The 25,018-nt window shown below is 39.8% G+C and overlaps 1 protein-coding gene across 4 annotated transcripts in view; it reads right to left on the reverse strand.

Annotated features, from left to right (window-relative positions):
- LOC118284878 (splicing factor SWAP) overlaps positions 1 to 25,018 on the reverse strand; it is a 44,377-nt gene that overhangs the window by 7,865 nt on the left and 11,494 nt on the right. For all 4 annotated transcript variants that reach the window (XM_035608041.2, XM_035608042.2, XM_035608043.2 and 1 more), the window contains 10 exons: positions 22,734 to 22,989; positions 22,367 to 22,519; positions 22,090 to 22,183; positions 15,086 to 15,152; positions 14,102 to 14,205; positions 13,679 to 13,808; positions 9,766 to 9,965; positions 3,458 to 3,882; positions 1,664 to 1,795; positions 1,070 to 1,210 (listed from right to left, as the gene is read on the reverse strand). In XM_035608041.2, the coding sequence (XP_035463934.2) occupies positions 1,070 to 1,210; positions 1,664 to 1,795; positions 3,458 to 3,882; positions 9,766 to 9,965; positions 13,679 to 13,808; positions 14,102 to 14,205; positions 15,086 to 15,152; positions 22,090 to 22,183; positions 22,367 to 22,519; positions 22,734 to 22,989 (1,702 nt within the window). The remainder of the gene's footprint in view (positions 1 to 1,069; positions 1,211 to 1,663; positions 1,796 to 3,457; positions 3,883 to 9,765; positions 9,966 to 13,678; positions 13,809 to 14,101; positions 14,206 to 15,085; positions 15,153 to 22,089; positions 22,184 to 22,366; positions 22,520 to 22,733; positions 22,990 to 25,018) is intronic.

The raw sequence follows: 25,018 nt of genomic DNA on the forward strand, positions 1-25,018 counted from the left end.
ATGTTGGCTCTGGGCCAACATATCACTGGCTCTTTAGATTTAACGCTTCAAGTATCTTAAATCCATACTGGATTTAGAAGACGCCACTGACAAGACCCTAGCTTTGTCTTTACTGACTTTCAGATTCACAATGCTGGTGTTACAGTTGGATGATTCAGCAGTTTGTAATGACGGCACATTACATATGGATTTTAAAAAATCACGACTGCCTCTCTGGCTGGATTAAATATTTCCACCTTTCTCTTTGGAAAAGGAGAATCCTTGGGCTTCTTAGCTTGTACTTGGGCAAGGTCCACCTTATTGTTAATACTGTCGAACAGTACGTTTCTCTTTCTTTGAGGCTTAATGCGTTTGGTGAATGTTACCTCAGGTATCAAGATTTGCAGCGGTTTAGTAGAGAGTAAATTTCCCATATCCAATACAGAGCAGGACAGAGCTGCTTTGTTCCCGAGACCCTGACATGTTAGCACCAAGCAAGTCATTTAAGAGCAGGGAGAAGACAAACAAAACTTTTAAACTATTCTTTACACCTTTGCTGCACCGTTGCTACAGCCTCATGAACATGTTGGGAACGTGGAGGAATCCAAAGCTTGACAGGCCCTGCTGTGCCTTGTTGTGGTTGCTAAGCTGCGATTGGACAATTGCCTTTCAGGCGAAGAGTTAAAGCAAACAATAAATTATTTTCATGAGATGACAAAATAACAGAAGAAACGTGTTCTAAGCAGTTTGTATTTGTCAAAAACCTTCAAACAGAGGGTATTAATTGGACATTCCTTTTCAGTTTGGTTTGAATCAGCGCAGCTTTGACAAGTCGCTACAATGGCCAACTGCTGAAATACTGGACTGTTCGATGCGGCTGTATATTAGAGAAACAGAGGCTTTCACAGGCCTGAAGGCAGCAATCTATAGGGCTAAATAAGACAGATTTAAAACCAATAATTCAAAATTCTAGAAATGTTCTCATGTACACCCGAGCTCTCCCAACAACCTTTTAATCTCTCGAAGAAACCTGGGGAAAGCGATCGAAATGCTGAGCTGATTGGTTTGACAGTTGACGGCGGAGGGTTACCTGGAATGGGTCAGGCTGGAGGCGGGGCTAGCGGACGGGGACAAAACTCTGCCGGGTGACGAGTACGGAGAGAAAGAGAACCCTACGCTTTGCATCTGTCCTGAGGATGACAAGGAAATCTTCCTTTTTTCAGGGGGGGACCTGGGAGACAAAAGCGAGAGCAGAGTTAAAAACATTTCAGATTCAGACAGCAACACTACACAATACGCAGCGTGTCAAGGGAGGCAGGGCTTGTATATTCAGCAAATTCTTAATTGAATTTAAATGTATGCAAGAGGAAGCCGTCCATCGCAGCTTCCTTCAGAGGTCATTTGGGGATAATGCATTTTTAGTTTTTTTAGCCAGCATCGATGTAAAACACTGCTCGCACACACACACACTCACACACACACAATACAATCAGTTTTTCCACTATTTTAGTATTTAACTAATTGAAACATAAAAAATTTAAGACTCGGCACCCAACTGTGTCAGCGTCCATGCGGCTCTCTGCCTTGGTGTTAATATCAATAGTTTCACACAGTTGTACTGCGCGTGAAGACCCGCAACTCTTCCTCTGATCACAGGCTGGTCACACCTGCTGTCACGGTTTACCTGGATGTCGAATGCCTCCTGGGTGGGCCGGAGCTGCTGCTGGGATGGTGGCGCCCACGCTCCTTCTCTTCACGCCTCCTATCTGATGAGCCGCCCCTCCGGTCTCTTCTCCCCGGGGAGTGTGAACGGGACCTGGCCAGACAGGGAGGACAGGGGAAGCCATTAAATTACAGAAGACCGACCTCGGAAGAACAGAAGAGGATGAAAAGAGAGTGATGTGACAATGAAAGAGGTTATGTGGAAGAGTAAATATCAGTACTTTCAAGTAATGTAAAACCAAACTGATACGGTTACACTGGAATTACATTGAACAGTATATTACATGAGCTCTTAAATATGCAAATAGTGTTTTCTAAAACCTGAAAAGAAAACAGTGTTTTAATGGTAATATAAGAGATAATACACCTTTCACCAACTAATTTTCTCCCAGTGGCTATCATCACTATCAGTGGCATATCATTTATAAAAATGAAATAAAGGGTCACAGAAGGAAATTATACTCATTTTTTATGACAACAAACCAAGAAAAGAAAGGCAAGTCAAGGTATTGTCAGTCTGTGCTGGAGGGCAAAACAAACCTGTCTGGTCAATGTTTTTCAATTCAGCCTGACAGATAAACTACCAAAAAACAACCCAAAGTCCTGCCTGATCACTTCTTTGCAACCCATTTTTAATTGTTTCTTCAAAAGTTCTTACATATTATTTTATTTCTCCTGTTCTCGATTTTCATTTTTCTTTAGGCTGTATGCATTCGTTTGTCTTGCTCCCTCTTTCGAAAGGCAGCAAAAGTGAAACAAACGCAAGTAGAAAATCAAGTGAAAGGATAGGAAATAAATTTATTTCCATTAATATATATTTTTCATATGGTTGCAGTGCGCTATACTGAAGAGGAATATTAATCATCATGTTCTCAGCCTGTCACATAACGTGTTTAATACCTTTAAAAGCAGCAATCACAGACAGGCTTCTTCAAGAGGCACATTAATATTGCTTATATTGTTTGCGGAGGTATTGAAAGCCTTAGTTTTGATTTATATAAGTAACATAATTTGATTTTACAGCACAACAACGTGAAGTTGGTGCCAATCATAAGCAAAATTAGAAGATTGCATTCAACAATGTCAGTGAGTTAAGTAAGACATTTAGAATAACTGATAATTCCATACCATATACCGTGATTTTATTTTTGCACACCTGCCAAATTTAGGCAAAGAATATAGGAGGGCATGTAGAATATGAACAGCTTGTGTTACTCCTTCCCCTTTTATTTAAATTAAGTATCATCCGCCGCTTCAGTTCATATCTTTAATTTCCCACAAGAGGGATTTTTTTCAGCAGTAAGCCTGACAAAAAACTGTACTTCTAAAATCCTAATTCTAGTTTATTACATTCATTTTTAAATATTATGAATGTATATATAGATGTAAATACGGTGTCTTTTACCTGCGTTATGTCTGTGTGTGTAAGCAATGTGCATTCGTGTGATCTATATTATTGCTGTTGCAACATTTCCCTTGGGGATGAATCCATCTATCCATCCATCTAAATAGATACAACGACACAATAGGGGAGTCCTCCTCCTAAGCTCATTACTTCAATTAAATCAGAACAGTCAACCTCCCATTAGTATCCAACATTACTTTTTTTCATGATGGATGTGAATAATTATGCTTTTGTGAATGGAGCAATGCAGGAAGAAGATAAATGGGTAAATCGAAAATGTGGGTAGAGTGATTCTCAGCGCTTCCACTGACAGTTGTCGATGAGTATGTAGTTGTGTCCACAATGTCTTACCGGGACCTGCGGCCTCTCCTGTAGGCACTGGGAAGGGCGTGTCTGCTCTTCGATCTTGACCGTGACCTCCGCTTGTGTTTTTTCTTCTTTTTCTCTTTGTCCCTTCCTTTGTTCCTATCTCTGTCTCTATCTTTTTCTCTATCTCGATCTCTATCCCTGTCCCTATCTCGGTCCCTATCTCGGTCCCTATCCCTGTCCCTATCTCGGTCTCTATCCCTGTCCCTATCTCTGTCTCTATCCCTGTCCCTATCTCGGTCTCTTTCTCTGTCTGGTCCTCGGTGGGAGGATGAAGAAGATGGGTTCTTCCTGCTCCGATAGGCTCCTTGGCTCTCCATGGGGGGCTTTTGATCCTGTTGATACGCAGGTGGTGTAGAGGACACTGGAGGCGGCGCAAGGTCAGACAGAGCAGAGAGGGCTTCTTGCATCTAGAGACAAGAGAAGATCGAAGAGGACACAGGACGGAACACATGAGTGAACAAAACATTTGTACGGACACATTCGGATGCTGGATCTCTTCATTTTTAATTGGTTTACAGATAAAAAGAAAATAAATCACGTATTGATCGAATTAAACAGTCAGTCTCACTCTTTGACGTTAGGGACATTGCTTATTATATCTGTACATCTGTGGGCAAGATCAATATGGTGGTCCTCCTGTCCACTTAAGCAGAAGCAGATGATGCACAAGGTCGACTGTATGTAGACATTACAGATTTATTTATGCAAAATCCCCAGTGTCCATGCTTGTCAGTGGAACAGAATAATCCAATTTACATTATAATGGAGATATTACAAAAAATAACAGAATTTGCTTGATATGGTTCAAAGAATAAATATCATAGTGACTTATTTGCCTGACAGTAACTGGTCATACATTCACTAAAGTGCTCCTTTTAATTCTATTTGCCAAAGATAAATATGAATTATGATCAAATATTTCCATACTTTGGTTCCGATACTTTAACAGGATGAAATATAAAAATTTGTTATCATCATAAAGGTAAAGGTGGTGGAATTTAATGTACATCTGGATATTTTCTTTTTTAGGAAATATTATAAATAGTAATGCATGTGCTAAAAGAGGGGTTGGGATCATAAGTGGATGGCTCAGGCAATGTCAAAGTCCATTTGCTCTCTTGGGAAATTATTACTCATATTCTTCCCTTACTCAGCTGATTAAAAGATGGTGTGGGTTATACAACACAGTGCAGCCATCTGGCTACACACCGAGTTACAACTGTCAGTCGCAGAGTCTCTCTAATTACCCCAGCATGGGTCTGTCTGCTCATATTAGATTGTTCTGCTACTGGACTCTCATTGAGAAGATGGCATCCAGTCCATCAGTGGATTAAAAGTGTTGATGCTAAATCTTCCATGGTCACATGTCACCTTCCAGGATTAGGCCTTAGATTGCTCATGGGGCCACCCATGATAGACCCCATGTATGGGTGCATCCATGGTACGATAAGGGGTTTTGGATAATGGCAGGCAACAGAAGACATAATTTAAAAGCTAACATTGACATAAATGACATGACTGCCAGAGTGATGAGTAATGAGCACGGATACAATGGAGGGAAATGTGTGGTTGTGTGTTTGTGATAATCGAGCTCTCGTGGTTCAACAAGTGAGCTGTTCTCTGTTCCCAATTTCAGTCGCTGCAATTCAATAACTCCCAATCACAATCCAGCTACTAAAATTTGTACGAAATGGGTGGAGCGTAAAGAGAGACATGGAGACAGGGAGGGACAGGGAAATACAGAGGAGATGATGATGAAAGAAGATGAAAGAAGGAGGCAAATGAGGTAAAGCGGTAGAGGCGGGAAAGAAAGGAGAAATAGTGCTCACGACAAAGGCAATCCATAAGCATCTAAAAACAGGCAGAGAAGAATAAGCAGAGAAAGGAAGAATATTTATTACGCCTTTCTGTTTGCACACTATCTGGTGTCTGGGCTAAGGCAGAGATAATGAAATGATGGGAAGGAGGAAGGTTTGGTTTAAAATTAGGACTGACATATGGGAAAGCTTATCCCAACACCAGGCCCAGAAAGTGGGTGCCCCCTTCACACCTGCTCCGGCAAGATACGGAAGTTTGGACAGTAACAATAAAAAAAGTTACGTTCCCGGAGTGAGATAGGAGGAGAGGAGGGAAGGTAAGGAGGAAAGGGGGAGAGGAAGGTGAAAACATCCAAATAATTTCAAACATTCAAACAATTTCAAACATTCAAACATCGAAAATATAAACATCTGTCTATTGTTGAGGTGGTAGTCTAAAGCCCCTTTATATCCATATATATATATAGGTTAGTCTCATGCCCTTACATAAGTCACAGAATGTCCCAGAGATTTTCCTGCTGTTGTACACAGATTTGACTTGGTCAATCGCTGCTTGATTCGTCATATGTGAAAGACAAACACCGGTAAATGTCCATATCCAATTTTTTCCGACATTTTCAGGAGTCCACGTCTTCAAAAAACAGCTATATAGAGTTATATAGAGAAAGAAGTATGAGGAAAACACTTTGTCTCTTGGATGTGAGCAAATAGAAATAAATGAGTCCTCTTAATGAATAATGACTGAGGAAACGGATGGGTAACTTTAATCGATGATTCACTGCAAGAAACAGGTGAGCCTCCCTCGTGCTCACAGCGGTCATTTATTACCTCTTCAACTGCAATATCATTTTTAAGATCCATCAGTGGTGGCAGCCAGTGAAAGAACTGGGGAGACTCTTTCAGGCTCCCTCACATCATTACTCTCCAGTTAACTGCACTTCTCAGCAGAGAAACCACAACCCTCCCGAGCATTGTGGCTCTTACCGTAACTGTCCTGTCATGTCTGAGCGAACCCCGTAAGAAATATTTATGTCGAAGTCACCAACGTCTGACAGACAAAAAAAAACATCCCCTCTAACAGAGATGAATCCAGTAAATGATTGACTGAAAAAAAAGAAGGATTTACGAATGTGCCAAATTGATGACCTGTAACAAACACAAAACACCATGCAGGTCACAGACCTTTGCCACATCATGATGAGCCACAATGTGCCGAGAAATGGCAAATTTACAGAACCAAAACAATAAAAGACTCATTCATAAAAGCAAAGAGGCATCAGCCTGTGCCACAATATTTACTGTTTTACATTTACTTGTGACAGCTTACGCTTGCATGGACAACATGAGCAATAATAACCAGCAAAATAAAGCATTGATTTCCAAATTTGTCTATCTTTTTTTTTAATCTAATCTATTTAGTTTCATGATATTGTTTCATGTCTATCATTGCTTTATCTTATTTACTGTCATCTTAACACCTGTGTCTTCTGCTGCATTTTTACTCACAATGTTTTTGAATCTGTCATCACAGTACTACTTCCAATTTATCCATACTTTGCCTTGATTGTAAAGCACTTTTGCTCAACTCCTGTGGTTTTCAATTTGCTATATTAATAAATCTGACTTGACTTGAAAGGGATATATGGGGAACTTATATCAATAGATCCAAGTCAGCTCATTTCATCAACTCTACACAGATGTGTCATTTGTCATGTGATATATCTTGATTGTAGAATTGAACCACTGGTTTTCTGGCCTTCCAAAATACAACATTAACTTCCAGAATACTGTTGCCGGAAAGTTCACAACAACTAGAAGTTTTAATTCCCCTTGAATCTACTCTTACCATCACTTCTATACACCTTCACTTCTTCCAGTTTCAGGTAACATTTTTTCTTCAAAGCGTTTTTCTTCTAATGAACAAGTCATTTACGCAGGTCTGTACCGTTTTTATTTATCTGACTTCGACATCAATTCTGTTTCCCCTCATGCCCTCTGATAACAGAATACTCATTACCTTCCTATCCCTAGAATCAAGGAAATAAAAAAATAAAAAGATCACCAGACATTTCCCACTGAGCTCCCCGTATCTCAACCTGACTTCTGGAAACTTGAAAGCAGACTCAAAACCTGACTCACTCTTGTACCAAAAGTCATATGTATGTTATATTGTAGGTCAGTGAGTCGGCATCTTTTAAACATGGACCGTCCAATGCCCTCTTGGCAATGTTGGAATTGATGAATCCTTTCACGCGGTACACAATACTTTGAAGACCGAACCAACCAACCAACCAAGCTCACAATGCCTTACTTTGAATACACTACAACTACGACATCCATTTATTCATCAGCGGTGCCAATGACCTGATGTTGGTAGTCGTGGCCACTGCCGAAGTCGGCAAACATCAGGAGAAGAGTGACAGATCTGGTGCAGTCGTGAAGGGAGCCTGCCCACTGCCACCTGGCCCCTAAGAGGCAATACGCCAGTTCACCAAGCATCTGTTGGGCTCACACGAGGAGCTGACAATCAACATCCAGCAAATGGATAGGCAATCTCCACATCAAATGACCATTGCCTAGTCTTATTTACACTATAAAGTATTCTTGCCTCTTTTGCTTGTGATTATATGACAGACATTCAACATTTTGCATAATTGCAGTAATCCTATGAAACTTCACAAAGGAGAATTTTAAAATGGGAGACACCGTGAATTATATCTGGGGCCAAAACAGAGAACTGGAGATTCGGTTGGTTGGAGTCTTGATAAGGAGCCACATTGGGCGATTAGTTTTCCATCGCCAGTGTGTTCCCTCAGCACTTTACAGTATTATTATATTGGCCAAAATGGTCTTAGTATTATTTTAATTACTTAAATAGAATTAACAATTTCAAATCATAATGAAATAATTCATAATGACATGTCACATGTATATGTATGTATGCATGCATCTACATTTTGTGCAATATGCAAGCGTGAACATGGACACATTGATTCTTAATGAAATAAAAATCATCCCACGGAAACAAAACAACAAACCTACATCGACAAAATTAGCATTTTAAATGCTGAGTGCGAGTCTGCCCTATATCTCTGGATCAGACTTTCTTGTTTACAAAACTATTGATCAAGGAAAAATATGTTTCATAATCATTGCCAACAGCTGAACAGTGATCAATTTCTTCAGCAAACAAATGTCACCTCTTTCCTCAAGCAGTGGCTGACTGGCACTGATGTCAGAGCAGAGGAGTATGGCTGACTATACCTGAAAATCTGACCTTTCCACTGAGTTAAGCACAGACTCGGCTCAACAGCTCAATAAAAAATACGTGACGTGCTTTATCGGCTGTATATACACAAGACTTTCATGTCTGTACTGTTTACCAGTATTCACACTGTACTATACAATGTCAATAAAGAAAACCATAACAGGATTGGGTGGGGGGCAGAGAGGAAACACTATGCCATCTGGTGTCAACATGTTTAAAATCCTACTCTGACATGTGAATCGAGGTGTTTTAGAAGGGGGGATACTGAACCAACTGTAGAAAATTCAATTTTCTACTTATTGAACCTTGGGAACAAAAACTAAAGAGGCTAAAAAGAGAAACCAGAGCAAGAAAAAAATGGTACATGGTAAATGGACTGCATTTAAACGGTGCTTCTGTAGTCTTAACAACCCCTCAAAGCAATATACATCACAGTTCCTATTCACACATTTTGGTCTTCAGTGTCTTGCCTGAAGACATTTCAACATGCAGAATGGAGGAGCTGGAAATTGCAACGCAAACATACATTGAATTAAAAAACAGGTCTGCATGAGGTTAACTTGGCAAAAAAACAATCACTATACACACAAGTTATCTTCTCTATAATCTAGATAACACAGTGACATTTTCACTAGAATTGGCAGCATTGTCTAACCTTTTGGAAATGCACTTCTCATAGACACAGTATTTTTTACTGGGAAGGGATGTATGTGAGAACGAAAATGGCACTCTGGACATTTTCCCGAACTTTTCTTGACAGCGTCGCTAGCAAAATTTCCAGAAAATGTCAGTGAGCACACGTGAGAATACAGAAAAAAAGTCCCCAGAAGACTCACAGCGAATGAGTGGCCGCTCTACCTAGGTGCCATCCCTCCCTGCCTGAATGTTACGGAAATTTTCCTGCTGTTGTGAGCACTCAGTCAACATCCTGTTGCTTTCTTCATAAGTGAACAGCAAACAGACATTTTCTTGGAGTTCATGTCTGAAAACAGCTAAAGTGACCCTTTTGACCCCTGACTTTAGATGATCACGAAGTACCACAGCATGAGACTTTTGATGATGAGGGGCCATAGTTTTACAGTTCCATACTCAAGAGAACATACTGTTCAACCGTTTAACAGTAGTGACTGAAACACTCACAACGTTGGACCGATATTTCAAATTCAACTTTACAATGACAAAACACTGACCCACCAATCGCCTACCTCAGAGAGCTGTGCAGTTGAGTCGAGCTCAGCTCTTTTGCCCTCAGGCTCTCCAGCCAAGGGGCTGCGGAGGGTCTGCAGGAAGAGCGCTGCCTTCCTCTTCCTCTCAGCCTGTAGCTGTTTCTCTTTCGACTCCTTCGACGCCTGGGCCAGCTTCTCCCTGGCTGCAGCTGCTAGACGATCCTCCAGTTTCTGTTTGGCTAAGGGCAACGAGATGAGAGCGTGATTCGAATTTTAGACATTGTCACCTTTTTGTTTTTACTGCTAGACATTTTATACCGCTACTAAATGGTGATCAAGTTGGAGAAAATGATTGACAATACAAAGAAAGGGAGAGGAAGTGTAGTTGCAATTTCTTTTCATCTGGTCATGAGTAAATGATCTTAACAAAGAGAAGAATTAAAAAGAGAAGATGGCGTAAGTAGATGGAAAAGAGATGCACCCAGAGACCCGGAGATAGATGAGCAGCACATCATGATGAGAGTAATTTTCACTCTCACTGTCACATTTAATAAGATGATGACTGGCATTTTTCTGACTTTCAGTGTGCGGTACAGTTCCTGCTCTGAACGATACGGCCAGAGCAAGTCTCATAATTTCATGCAATACAGAAAAAGCAAAGTAGGAGGGAAAGTGAGGAGAGCGACATCGCCATGACAATGGGGGTAGAAAATATGCACAGATTTTTTTGAGAGATGAGAAAAGGATATGAAGCGACGGAGATGGGTTAGGGGATAGATGGAGCACAGGAAGGAGATGAGGCAGAGAACAATAGGATGAGTAAGACAGAGAAGACGAGACAAGACGGTGACGTATGAAGCAAATGCTTGTGGAGAACAAGTTGTTTAATTTGCAGAACTACTGGGGCTACTGTTATCGCTTCAGGGTTAAAAATAGGCTTGATGCCAAGGCGAATTATATTTAAGTAGTGTGAACAATACGCAAGTGGAGCAGAATCCCTGTGTAGCACAGATGGTGACACACTACAACACAACTCCGGCCAGTCCAAATACTGTATTTACATTTGACATGACTCACCATGCAGGACAATCCTGATCCTTATAATTTTAACAAATATATGAATTTTCTTTTAATTGGAAAAGTGCTGAATAACTACCATTGCAACACTTGCTGCTTTTCTCTGATTTAAATCTTTGCAACAACTTAAGACTTCACAATCAAGCCACTGACAATAAGTAGAAAACCGACAGATAAAGAAAATATAATTATGCAGCAAATTAAAATTAAGTTTTCTTAAGCTTCAATGAATTAAATACATTTTATAATAACATTAAAATAAATCATCTATATTGTTTTATGTATTTAACATCATCTCCACATTTTTTTAAAGAAAAATAATTTTTTACCCATTTGGAGATAGTTAGCAGCCTAAACTATTCATGTACTTTTCACTAGAAACCGTATATTAAGCGTGTGTAGCGGGTTTCCAGCCCATCAGTACAGCTTAGTGTCCTGCCGTCTGCCACTGATTCTCCTGCTATCTGATCAAGTTAGGCCTACTGACTGACAACCACTTTGCCACACAGCGAAGCCTATTCAGTCGGCTATTTATTAAGCTTTCGCAGCCTTTTTCTCGGGCCATCCTTCAGGTCAGAGAGAGACCGTTTTACATTATAAGACTGTTCCATTGAACCTAAATGGGATGTGTCAGCCCCCCGTGTTACTTAAAAGTAGCATATTTGTCATATTTTGACCGTCTCTCTGTCCTTATTTTCAGGATAAGTTCTTTCCTCAATAAGTTCTTTCCTTCTAGACCTCATGAAACCCCTGAAATCAGTGTTTATAAAGCCTGCAATGTCTTTAGGGTATTTGGGTGAACTACTGACTGGAGTACTGTTGCCTCAGTCATGTGTATGACAAGCAACCTCATGCTATTCCATCAGAGTACAGTCTGGTAAGTAATAGAGTTTGATCATTGAGATAGTCGCAAAAGCTCTTGAAGCATGCTCATTTGCTCATTGGAGAGGCTCCTTTCAAATCCACAGCACAACAATAACTATTAAGTGCACTTAAAAAAAAATCGAAGATTTCTGATAAAATTACTTTCTTTTAGCTGTTATTGTTTCGAGATTTAATGGCACAAAAAGAGGTTCTTTCGTTTTTCTTTGAAGATGGTCAAAACCATGACAGTTTTAAATGCAATTCAGTACATTTAATTCACAGACAGCTACTTTGAGCTTGAAGATAATTTCAGTTGCATTAATCGCAATTACCAACACATATAATACTTGATGATTGCTTGTAGGGCAAATTAATCCACTTTGTTAATCTGGTGATGTTAATTTAAACAAAAGCCTGAAGTTTTCTAAAAGATTCAACCCCAAAAATTGAATATTCAAGACCAAAATTTTACAATATTATTCCAAAAATGTTTTATCTTTGAAGGGGAAGGCTTTTAGGGACATGCATCTCGTAATCACTGAGTCATTAGCACCAATCAGCTCACAGACACAGTGATGTTTTTACACATTTGATTTACAGCGGAAGGCTAATGTTTCTGGTTAACGAGTCAAGTAAAATAGATAGTTGATATTCACAATTATGATGGCATATTTGCTAGTTGTCCTTTTTTGATTGACAGAAGTGGAAATGTTTTGTGATCATTCAAAGAGCCATGCGGAGGATGGTGCTGCTGTCCATTGTTTTGTTTTTAAGTGGAGGGGAAGCGGTTGCATATCTGGAGGGCTGAAGTTTAACAAATTGCAATGAATCAACTTCAAGTGCAGTAGCTTCCAGCTAACAGTAAAAAAACAACAACTTAGTTTTCAAATTAATTGCCAGTGATACATAAGAATATATGAATAACTTCGAGAAGTGACTCTAACCTTGAAAATAAAGTGGCTTTTTTCGTATCTTATGCAGCAGCTTTCCGTAATTTATTTTTTATTTTTCAATAATATCAACACAATGCTAACAGTCCTTATCAGAGGATGCAGAGTGTAAAACTCTTGCAGCACATGTTCTCGGTGCATGTATGCATTTTGACATGGACGAATATGGATGTACGATTGTACTTTTACACTTTATTTTAGCGCAAAGTCACTGATGTATTACTAAAGCTTAGGAAAGACTGAATAGACCCAGCGTGAAATATTATAGATCCACGGCAAAACAAAAGAGAGACAAGTATAGATAGAATACACCCCCATTCGAGAGATAGATGAATGTAGTTTACTGTACTACACTACTCGTTTCTTACCGCAGGATACCATGGTGAAAATGCATAATTCAGACTCAGGTCTTTATTCATCTCTTCTCTCATGCTCTTGTTTTTCTCCTACATTTCCAACCCTCACAGAAAGTAAAAGCTGCCAGTAGGTGTGACTTATTTGCTGAGGTTGTGACACACAATTCAATTTTGCCCAACCACATTAAAGCCGTTGAGCTGAGGGGAGAAAAGGTGAGCAGCTGGGACAGAAATAGGCTCCGTCATGACCATTAACAGATGCTGGAGTTTATTACCAATCTGTCAATCATGAGACAGCCTGAGGCAGATGATTGTCTGAAGGTACAACCTAGGGCTCGACCAATATGGCTTTTTCAGGTTCAATACCGATATTGATTATTACTAATCTAAGAGGCCGATAACCGATATTATAAACCAATATTTGTCTGCAGTAAAAAGTGTCAAATTAATGAAATTATAACATCATTGGTGGCATGGTAAAACAAATTGGCCAAGGTATTACAATATTGGGAATTTATTACATTATTGGACTGCAAAAATAAGGTTAACCCAATAATACCAAAAACCTCCCAAAGATTGTTATTACATTATTTGGAGTCCTTACATTATCCGGAAATGATTGCATACATTTACAAAAGCACTGCTGTGGTTTTTAAAATATTTCTAAACTTAATATAAATCTATTTTCTTTTGTAATAATGTTACCTTGTTTTGCCTCCAACTCCTCCAAACTGAGGGTGGGTCTCTTCTCTTCTGGTGCACTGACTGGAGGAGGCTCCTTGTCAATCATCTCAGCTCCACCCATCAAGGCTTGCAGTCCCTGCTCCTCCAGCAACTGTAATCAAATATTTATGATAATTTGTTCACTTCAAATGGTACTTAAATACATTTTCAAAATTGTAAATTGACTTTATATAGTGCTTTTCATGTCTTAACAACCACTCAAAGCAATTTACACTGTCACAGTCACTCATTCACAAACGGGTTCATAAACTTCTACATTGCAGTTCTATATCCAGCGCTTTTCATTCCCTGATCCACACCCACCCACAAGCATCAAGGACCAGTTTTATATCCATACCAAATCATCCTTAGATCTACTACATGAATAGAGAAAAAAAATCTGACCTTGTCGTCGTCCGAGTCGTCGTCCAGTCGAACTCTGTTCTTCTCCAGAGGTAGCAAATCATTCTCCTTTGCCCTGATGGCAAAACAGATGGGGGCAAAGGAAGCTGTAATGGAACAGAAAGACAGAAGGTTCAACTGTTTGTTTTTTTCAAAAAGACCAGGAGAATGAATAAAGGAAAAGGAATAAAAGAGCTGAATATGTAACAGTGAAATAGAGTTTACGAAACTAGAAATAAACAAACACACAGATGGGAAAACTATCAGGCTGGACAAGATACAGAATCCAATGTAGACAGAGCAAAAATTGGACAGACAGACCCAACAGAGATTTATCCACAAAACTATTAGATTTGAAGCAGCAATGGTGTGACATTGATTTCTATTTTGTAATCAAATGTATTGGCTGCAGTGGAGATGAAAGAGCAGACACCGTGCCTCATTTCGCAATGAAAATAACCCTAATATAGGACTTTGATTCTTATTGTGGAAGGCTATATAGTTTACTTGTGCAATACCCCAACTAGTTATCAGTTTTCCAGGCCTGTTCCGTGACCTGTCGCTTCCAAATAGTCTGTGTGAACGCATGCCTTCATTTGCATACCAGCGCATGTTTATGGGCTCCAGCCAGTGATGTGAGTAAGCAAACTCTTTCATCTCTTGCATAGACATTTCCAGCGTGATATCACAAAATGAAATTGCTAGCATAAATACCAACAGACTCAGAGGCAGCTGTGCATAAGAATATGACACACACACACACACACACACACACACACACACACACACACACACACACACACACACACACACACACACACACACACACACACACACACACACACACACACACACACACACACACACACACACACACACACACACGAGTAAATATGCGCACGTGTACTATTCACATATTTCTCACTTAATGAATGTGCTGAAGAGGAAGTGAAAGTAGCCGTATTTCCGAGTGTATTGGATTCCTACCTTTACTCAGCATGTCCTTGTCTGAATTGTCCGACTCAAGCTTATCACCATCGTCTGTTGTCCCACTCTGGATGAAAGAAAAGTGAATAGAGAGAGAGAGAGAAAGGAAAAGAAAAGTTAAAATTTCTAACTAGCAAACCTGTAACTTTTTTTGTAGGCGCCACGCAATTGTATTTTCCTGCAATGAATCCACATTGTGATTAAACAGGTAGGACTTTGACAAGAGACAGATGGTGGTGAGATTTTGTGGAAACCTGCCTGGCTTCATTTTTTACATTGTGTGGTTTTTTACATTATTACGGGAAAGACGCAGAGCAGCGAAATAAGCAAAAAGTTGTTTTTTAGGAACGTTTTAAAACCAGCAGAAATGCTGGTCGTCTTTCTGCCTTTAAGTTAGTAAAAAAAAACCTTGGGTAGATCTGAAATGTTTTGATGAGTCCTCTCCTTACTCCTCTGCATTGCTTTCCAATAAAAAGCTAACTGTTACATTTGATTATTGCAATTACTCATCCACAGGGTGCTATCCATGGTCAAGGTTCACACTTCTAAAGATGTCTCTCTGTGGCGCAACAGAAAACGTTGCTGTAGACGAACTAAAAGCAAACTGTGGAGAACAAAATTCTGGCTACGGCCTAATGTATATTCTACAACGCTTTTACATTTCTGTAGTGGAGGCATGTGGTGGTGATGAGCAGAACAAGAAAGATCTGGAGAGGATTTAACAAAAGCTGAGGACTCTTTAGAGTCGAGCCAATCTCATGAGATTGAACACTCAACTAATGCTCCTGCAAAGCAGGTAACAAAAGAGAAAGAGGCTAGAAAAAAAAGACCCAACAGTGGAATTTATTATTTATCATTATCAAATTCTGTCTCTATGACCATGTATTTCAGGGTTGGCTGTGCAACGCATGACTGACGGGTCTCTCCCTCACTCACGCATAAACATAAACTCCCCCTTACACCTGAATGGACAAACACGCTGCTCAGTGGACTGTCACTGGTCTCTGAATCCAATATGAGGGGAAGAAATAAGCTTAAAAAGATACATTTAAGCAAAAACTGGCCCTGCATATACATATCATACTTTTTGTTCGAACTAGAATTATCGCCTTGGGAATGAAAACCTCCACCAACCAGTCAAGTTGCAGGAAATATGGTCACAATCTCCCCTTCTGTTCCTGCGTTATGGCGCTGAACAACGGTCTGTCATGCTTCCAATATGAATTCTTGAGTTATGGCCAAGAATGGGACAGGCGGACAGAAATCCTTACGCATGTATGTCCCAACATCCCCAAAACACATACCTCCGGGCTCGACTGCGCAGAGGCATAAAATTGATGAAAAGAAAAATGAAATAAATAGCAGTACACAGACTGCAGTTTAACTGCTTTTTCATTCTTAAATGAAATTTTAGGTATAGAATATCTTTTTTCGCTCACTAATTTTTCTAAGCTATACTATATGACAATTTTACATTCTGTGATGAACATTGAACATGAACAAGACACAACAACTTTTGGCTGCAAACAATATGAAATCTATGTGAATATTAAGTAGAACCTGCCTGCTCCTCTTCTGTAAAAATAAGTATAACTCTAAAATAAGGAACCATGTAAATATTCCCATTATTTCATTGAAGGCTGAATTCATATCAGGATTACTTGTTTGGTTATCTTTTTACTCGCCTTCCTTTTTGCTGACAAGTATAATCAGTTAGTGTAAGTCTAATTAGTTGCTTTAATAGCTTCAAGTATCTTAATTTGTTTTCTGATATGCCAGCGAATGGTCTTTGAGTCCACACATCAACAAAGTGTCTTCACAGAGCGGTTATAGCTGGCTTGTGTGCACAGGCCAGATAACAGAAACCCTCTGGATTAATACCTGTGGTCCAAGTGTTCTTAGCCGCTATCCCAAATATAAACTTCTGATAGAACGAGAGGGAGAAGCAGTGATGAAGGCAATTCCACTGGAGAAAAAAACAACCCCAAAACATAACCTCATGAGGTTCATTTTATCATGCTTGAAGAAGGCTTCAAAGGCAGATCCCCACCATTCTGCTGCAGCTGAACAGTGCTTTCAACAGTCAAAGACTGTACACAGAGGCCCCAGAGAACAAAACTCCTAAAAAAAAAACAGAACTCACAAATCAAAGCTCTGAGGACACTCAGCAGGAGGAAACTCCCCTCAAAACCATTCTGGGAGGACCTCAGCAGCAATATGCAGACAGTGATAGTGATTTAATAGCATGGGACGTGTCACAAGGTAATAATGCTACACTCTGAGTGGGAACGTGCAGCATTTTCATTACAGAACTTGAGCTTTGCTTACCATGGCTGCTCAACACTAATGGTCAGACATCGCAGGAACTTAAAATGAGAACTGCTCGTGGCAAATCAAAATGTTTGACAAGCTCTACATTTTGGATACTTTTACACTAGCTGTGCTTGACTTTTCTGAATTATATTATATATATTGTTGAGCAAAGGATGTCTGTTTTGTTTCATTTCAACACACGTTGAATTGATTCAACGGTAAATTCAATAATAAAGTAATTGTTATGATTTGTTTACGAAATTTGAATGAATTTGAAAATAAAGAAGGAATTCCTAAACCCGGGGAAACATACAAGACTGTACTTTGTCGAATTGTCTCTATCAGGGACAGTAGGACAGCAGCAGGGGATGAAAGCTGCAAAGCTATACAGTGCATCCTACATGAGCTTACAGCGCTGTGGCCCAAATTCAATTTCTCTTCCAGAAACTCCTTTTGTAAATGTGTCAACTCGTCTCTCTGCCTTAGGATCTGACTTCATGTAGGTTCATTATTTATTTTTGGGTTTCTTTTTTGAGGCTTCAGCTCACAACTTAGCTAGAGAAGCACTGTCAAAAGCAATATGGGAGTTGCTGACTGCTAACAAAGTAATTGCTGCAGCAGCAGCGGCAGCGCTGGAATTAAGTTGTCTGTTAGATTCCAAATGGACACCATAATACAAATTGTTCAAAGTATGTGTTTGATACTTAAAATTATGAACTTGTGTAACTCTACAGGACCACTGTTTAGGATATTGGGGAATCTACTGACAGATGGATAATAATATAGGTTTGAAAAGCGCGGGGTGAGGCGGTAGGGGTCTTTGTTTGATTGTGACTGTTTGTGACAATCTACCACTCACAGCTAGATGCCACTAAAGCACACATACTGGTTCTTTAAACATTTCATATCAGCATAAATCAATGACAATCTATAGACCTTATTAGCAGAGCTCTCCAAACAGGAAGGAGGCAATTCTTGCAATGATTTATACCATTTTAAAGAAAAATGCTCATTTTTAGAAAACAATTTCATTGAGGCAAAGTGCATGACAAGATTTTAGTGTTACTTCCACATAACAGCAGCCGCACAACCCGCTGCTGTCTGCTTTGACTGATTTTAGCCCATTTGTCACTTCTTTCATTAACTGTGAAACTATAAATAATAGCACTGACTAAGACCAATGGTATCTGCATCCCATTACCCGCAGCACAAATCACAATCACAAGGCAGGTTCCTCTTGATAGAAAAGCACAGCAGCAGTTTTTTGGCGCAGCCTGGGCTGTGTCATAATGGGCCACACTCCTCTGCACTCTGACAAGCTAACAGATTTGATTCGTCACAAGACAAATTGCTCCTCGCAAAAACTTTTTCCCACTCACCTCTCCCTTTTTCCATTCTCGCTTACAGAGCAAACTCAACAAACCTTGAATATATGTAAGTGCATATATACACAGAAGTGCATTAAGAAAGGATTCAGACCCCTTCATAAGTTTTCAGAGCCTTTATGCGGTACATAGGTGAACATTTGGTGGTGATTACAGCCAAGAGTCTTCTGGGCATGGTCTTTTCTGCAGATCCACTCAAACTCTGAGAGGTTGGATGGGGACGATCAGTGGATGGCCATTAGCATGTCTGTCCAGAGATTTTCGATTAGTCAATCAAGTCAGGGCTATGGCTATGCTGTTGTCTTTGCTGTGTGATTAGGGTCATTGTCCTTTTTTCCAAGCTCTAAGAAGAGTCCTGGTTGTTCCAAAGCTCTTCCTTTAAGTATTATGGAGGCCATTGTGCTCTAGAGCAGAGCAGAATATTTTTGAAGCCTTCTGGAGATCTCTCTGAGGTCTCTGAGATTGTGCAGGAATTTCCTTTGACCTAGCAGCAACATACATTATCAGCAATGTCACCTCAAATCGTGTCCAAGCCACTGAATTTACCAAATGTGGACTCCAGTTGAGTTGTAGAAACATGACAGATGATCAAGTTGATGAGCGGTATCATCTCAATGTGTCTGAATAGTTGTGTCCAAATGTGTCATTATTGGGTACTGAGTATATTAATGAGGGAAATAATGAATTTAAATGATTTTATCATGAGGCTGCAACATAACAAAATGTGAAAAAGGTGAAGGTGTTTAAATACTTTCTGAAGGTATAGTATGAATATATGAATCAGGCATATATCTATCTACTCTCCAAGCTTTTTTATTGTTCAAATTCCATTATTCCCTTGTCTGCGAGGGATGACGGCTTGATGTAGGTGCCCATGAACTTATAACACTAAAGATAATAGATGATCGAACGCCAAAGCTCGACTGTCAAAGCTGAAAAACACTTCACCCATGATCCACAGTCCTGGCATAATCTTGTTAAAAAATGTGAAATTTTCACTTGGGAAGCGGACTGATAAGAATATGTATTTGCAACTTAACAAATTGGAACGATGTTGTGACATTAAGTTATTCACCTAAACCATGCAGGAGACATTTTCTATTATCATCTACATGATCAAACACTGTATGACTCCACCACAAATCAATACTCAATAAAGACCTTGGATGCTGTTGATTAATAACAAACTAACGGCAATTCTAAAACCTTTATAGAAGTCGGACACCTGGTGAATACCTGGTGCTACAATATGCATAATCCATTTATCTTCAGGGAGTCTTGAGATCATATTCTAAAGGGACCTTTGCAGGAAAACAGGTTGTACTTTCAAAAAGTTTAGCTCGTAATTGCTTTCATTTTGTGCAGGATGTAAGATCTATTACTAATACAGAGATGATATATGATATCTCCTGTCCTTTGGATAATTAACTTAAATTATAACTGGATATTAATTAAGTTCATATTTTGCAAGTCGGTCTCAAAAAACAAGCACATATCTAAATTTAAACAGGATTTTTCCCTTCTCTCTGGTCAGACTGTGGAACTGTCAATAATTCTAGTCCTTGTTCTGCTTGTTCTACAAATTCTGTGCAAATTCTCAAAGTTTAGCTGTAGTGGCTCATTTCCAAGGGATATGTAGTTGAAGAAGTTGGCAATCCTGTCCAATCCTCTAATCACTCAAAGCTTAGTCTGTGTGGGTGTCTGTTATTAACATCACAAATATAGTATTACCCTGTGCACCGCCATAGCCAAGAGTGGGGTATTGTTTTGCCACGGGCAGAGTATTGTTGTCACCCCCGTCTGAGTGTGGGACAGTAAAAACTTTATGGATGTTTTAAAAAGACACCGGCCGCGGGACTGACTGTGACAGACGTCCTATGTGTTTGAAAGAGAGAGAGACAGAGAGCAGGGCAAAGAGCGCTGCACACAGCTCTCCAATGAATTTTATTATTATTAATGAAGCAATGGTGCGAAAACACCAAGTTAGAGACTTTTCATTATGAGTTAAAAAAAATGTGTTTGTGGTTGGGCAAATATAGCATACTGTACAGTATGTACAGTATATAGAGTAGCGTATATACAACGTACGGATAGAGTATGCATTGCTCCTCAGATGCTTTTCACTTAACAAGTGTTTCTCTAGGGTATATACTCATGTCTACCCCGTCCCAAAAAAAACAGTGTTGAGCCAACCCCTAACTGTCCCCAAAGGAGAAACACAAGAGCATCCACTTACCGAGCAAATCATAAATTGCCTCTCCCCAAAATTACTAAAAAACATTTTGTGACGTTATAGGAGACCTTGAGGCCAAAGGCAATGTTTCTCTGGAAGCAATCATCCCTCACCTAACCACAAGGAATTTGTCAGCAACAGTTACTGTTTAACCAACACACCACACAGCCTCTAAAGCATGTGCTACTAGGGACATAGCCCAAGATCAGAAGAGCCAGTGAGAGAGCACTAATATGTCTTTTGATGCTGGTGGACAGACAGTGATGGATAGTAGGTATGAAGCTTTGCAGCACTGGCCAAGGCTGGGCGGATGAAATGACGAAGGAAAATATCTGCAGATCGATTTAAAAGATTCAAATTTTCAAAGGGTTGCAGCACTTAGCTCTGTTTCAAGATGTTAACACTTGATTGTATAGAATTATTGGAACAAGGGAGGCTGTACTGGGAACGATGAAATCACCTCACCGGTAGAACTTCAAGTCTCGGAGGTGGAAAATGAGACTGGATGACTGGTTAAGACAGAGGATTTTTTTGCAGTTTATTGCCCTCTGCAGTGTATTGACCCAGTAAGAGGGCTAGATCTACCTACTGGCAATACTCTCCAATTTAATGTCTTTCTTGTCTCATTATCTTTCTCCATCTTAATATTTTTTAGCAGGATATCTTTAATTTTAGCTCGAAAGGCCAAGGCATAATTTCAAGGTTGACTGTAAGAGCAGTGAATGCTTAGACAACCTTTGGCTGCAAATTGCAAAATTACACACAGGAGGGAGAACAGTGAGTATTGCGCCTATTGATGTTTGTGCCCACAGCAGTACTAACTTGTGCAACAACCAATTCCTGATGATTTTGTACACGCTTGTTTATTCTACAAAACTTAATTCGCTATCATTTAATGGGGACAAAAATGTCAAGTTGCTGAAACTGTTTGGAGACATGTACTCTGGAATGTCTGGAATGTCGCGTCCGGACATTTTCTGGACTTTGTCTTTCACGCGGCAGGAGATTGTCTGAGTAAGAGGCGAACAGGACTTTTCCTGCAAAATTTGCGCACGCACACACGCACACAGTACCTCTTTCATGCTTTTTCCTTCCTTCTGCAAGAAGTAATTCTTCTTAAACTCGTAATAGGTGTTGTACTGATTCCAAGACTGCAGAAAGTCAAACCTACAGTGGAAAGAGGGAAGAACACAGTATAAGATTACTGTATAGGATCAGTTGTAAGCACTCATAGAAGATGAGCCAGAAGATGATGACAGATATTCTTCAGTGTCTGAAGCGGAAGTTACTGAGTGCCTAAAACCGAGCCTTGAAGTGACCAACAGATTTATTTCTGACAAGAACACTTACCGTGGATCATTCTTGGCGCGGACACTGGCCTCAAACTTTAGACCATTCCTAGCAACGTATTCGGCCAGCTTGTCTATGACTGGCTGGGTATCAGGTGGAGGGGGAATGATCGCTGCTGCTGCCGGTGTGGAAACTTGAGCTTCTTCTTTTGAACTGTTTTCAGGGGAAATTAAAGATGTTACACTTCTTACTTGTGTTCACTTCCTCTACATAATTATTTCATTTAAAGTGATCATTCCTAATACACTATACCTTGTAAATACAAGGACAGAGAAAACACAACAGAAGTGGCATTTAACATTTTGAAAATGCCACGAGGCTATCAAGGAGAAAACAGTATTAAACAGTGTTATCTGTTATGTCCTACCTAGTTTCGGGTGCACTAGCTGGAGGAGCAGCAGAGCTGGTGACCTGGGAGGGGGTTGTAGCTGGTGGTGCCATTGTGATATTTTCAGGAGGGGTGGGTGTTGTCCCAGAATTAGGCAAAGCCGCAGAAGAAGTAGGGGGAGCAGCCACTGCAGCAGAGGGCATTCTACTATAGTAGGAGCTGGCATCTACCCCTGGGGGTGGCGGTGCCATGCAGCATGTTCCATCAGGAAGCATGTAGTACCCATAGTACATTGCTGAATTTAATGTAAAACAAATGAGGGAAAGAAAAAAAACACAAATTAAATGGAATACCTTTCATAAATACTTCAACTGTGCAATGGAAGGACAAACTGTTATAGTACTTCATGTGGAATATATGGATGAATACACAGCTGTGCATCGCTTCTTGAGATGTAAAGGTGAAACGGTTCCCCTTTGTTTACGGATGAACAGGTCTGCTTTTTAAATGTGGACACAAACTACACTGAATGATTCCATCTGTTTTACATTATTCTGTGGTGACCTTAAGGGCAATATATTGTTATATATATATATAACAACTTGCCACAGTAACTTTTCATTGTCAACAGTGGTGAAGACCATCTAACAGGTCAAGGAGAAGTCATCTGACACTTAAAACCATTTTCTAGGTGCAAAAGGTGAAACTCAGGTTTTTTCGCTTTATTGAAAACATAAATGAGCTATATGTGGGTCCTTTACATACACTGAAGGATGGAAACACCTAAAAGTTCCTGTTAAAGGATTTTATACGCTGCAATGATGTGTCGGGCAAAAGGCTCTTTCTCTTTCACACATTCTTACTATACACTGGCAAATAATCTGACAATTTGAAAAAATGGTGTAGAGGTTATTTACTATAATATTCTGATAGACCTTATGTTTCTCAGGCGTTTGTGTTTGGGATGTATCATTGTATGTGCTGTCCTATTCGCTGAAAAGCTTTGCTTCCATGTTACAAATGTCCACCACATAAATTAATTTAAATCAGAAGGAAGTTAACATAAATCAACACGTGACTTATGACCAAAAAGAGGGTCATCTCCCTTATCAGTGAGTTTGTATAACACAAAAAACACTTACTGAGAAGAGAGAGGGGGGGAGGAAGGGGGCAGCACGGGGACAAGGACAAAATAAATGGTCAGTGTCAAAGAGGAAACTGATATCAACACATTAGTCACTGAGCTGGTTGACTTTGATCACACATCCAATTTTCTCTAGTCAGGAAAATGGAAAACCAAGCAGAACCTGTCATTTACAAACCTGACATGTGTCACAGCTGAGATAAAGACTTGAGATGTGTTAGAGGAAGGCCAAAAAGAAAATTGTTAAAAAAACCAAAAATGAATTTAAAGAGAGATGATCAGATAGATAGATCGCCCTGATATATTACATAGAGAGACTTTAATGTTGAAGTTAGCTGTTGTTTGTGGAGCAGCTCTTTAGCATATTGGCCCAGCATCCATTATGGTCAGAGGGACTGATTGCACACTCTAAACTAAGGGAGGCGATCCAGTACAAATGAGGCAATGGAGCAACTTATTACCCAAGCGATATATTAACATCAACAACGTTCAAACCAAAAGAGAAGGCTTCCTCCATTGCTCCAAACCAAGAATAGCTACATGGACGGACAAATAAAAGCCCGTTTTGGGCAACAGCGCTTATCAACCGCATTAAGCAGCCAGGTCATCCACGACCAATTTACTAACATTAACAGCGTTATGTCTGCGGCAAAGATCAGATCAGAGGACACTCTGCACAGCTGTCTCGGAGATGAATACATTGCAGTAATGGACAAGTAAACCCTTACGGGTCAACAGTGGTCCGGCGACCATGGGTTTATTTAAACTAACAGTTTCAGGGGAGGATGAACACGTATACGGTTCAATTACTTAAGCAGCAGTGCAGTGAATGTTGTGGAGTAGGGGCTGGATGTGACTTATCATGAATGGATACGCAGATGGCCTTTATTAAAGCATGCACACGAGGCAGCCATTGATTTTTTTTTTCTTTTAATGTAATGGAAGTGATATTGCTTCCCCCATTCATCCTCAAAAATGTCATCTGGGATAATGATCCACGATATCATCCAATGTCATATTGGATGACATTTCATTTGAATGTTATATACTTCATCTACGGGAAAGATCAAGGTGCTTCATTAGCCTCAACAGTGTTAGTCATATGCATGATGATTTTCTAGAGTAGCACATAATAACACAATCTATATTAGTCAATGAGGTTCATGATAGCAGCAAACAC

Source organism: Scophthalmus maximus, chromosome 20 (genome assembly GCF_022379125.1).
Source record: "Scophthalmus maximus strain ysfricsl-2021 chromosome 20, ASM2237912v1, whole genome shotgun sequence".
Taxonomy (NCBI): domain Eukaryota; kingdom Metazoa; phylum Chordata; class Actinopteri; order Pleuronectiformes; family Scophthalmidae; genus Scophthalmus; species Scophthalmus maximus.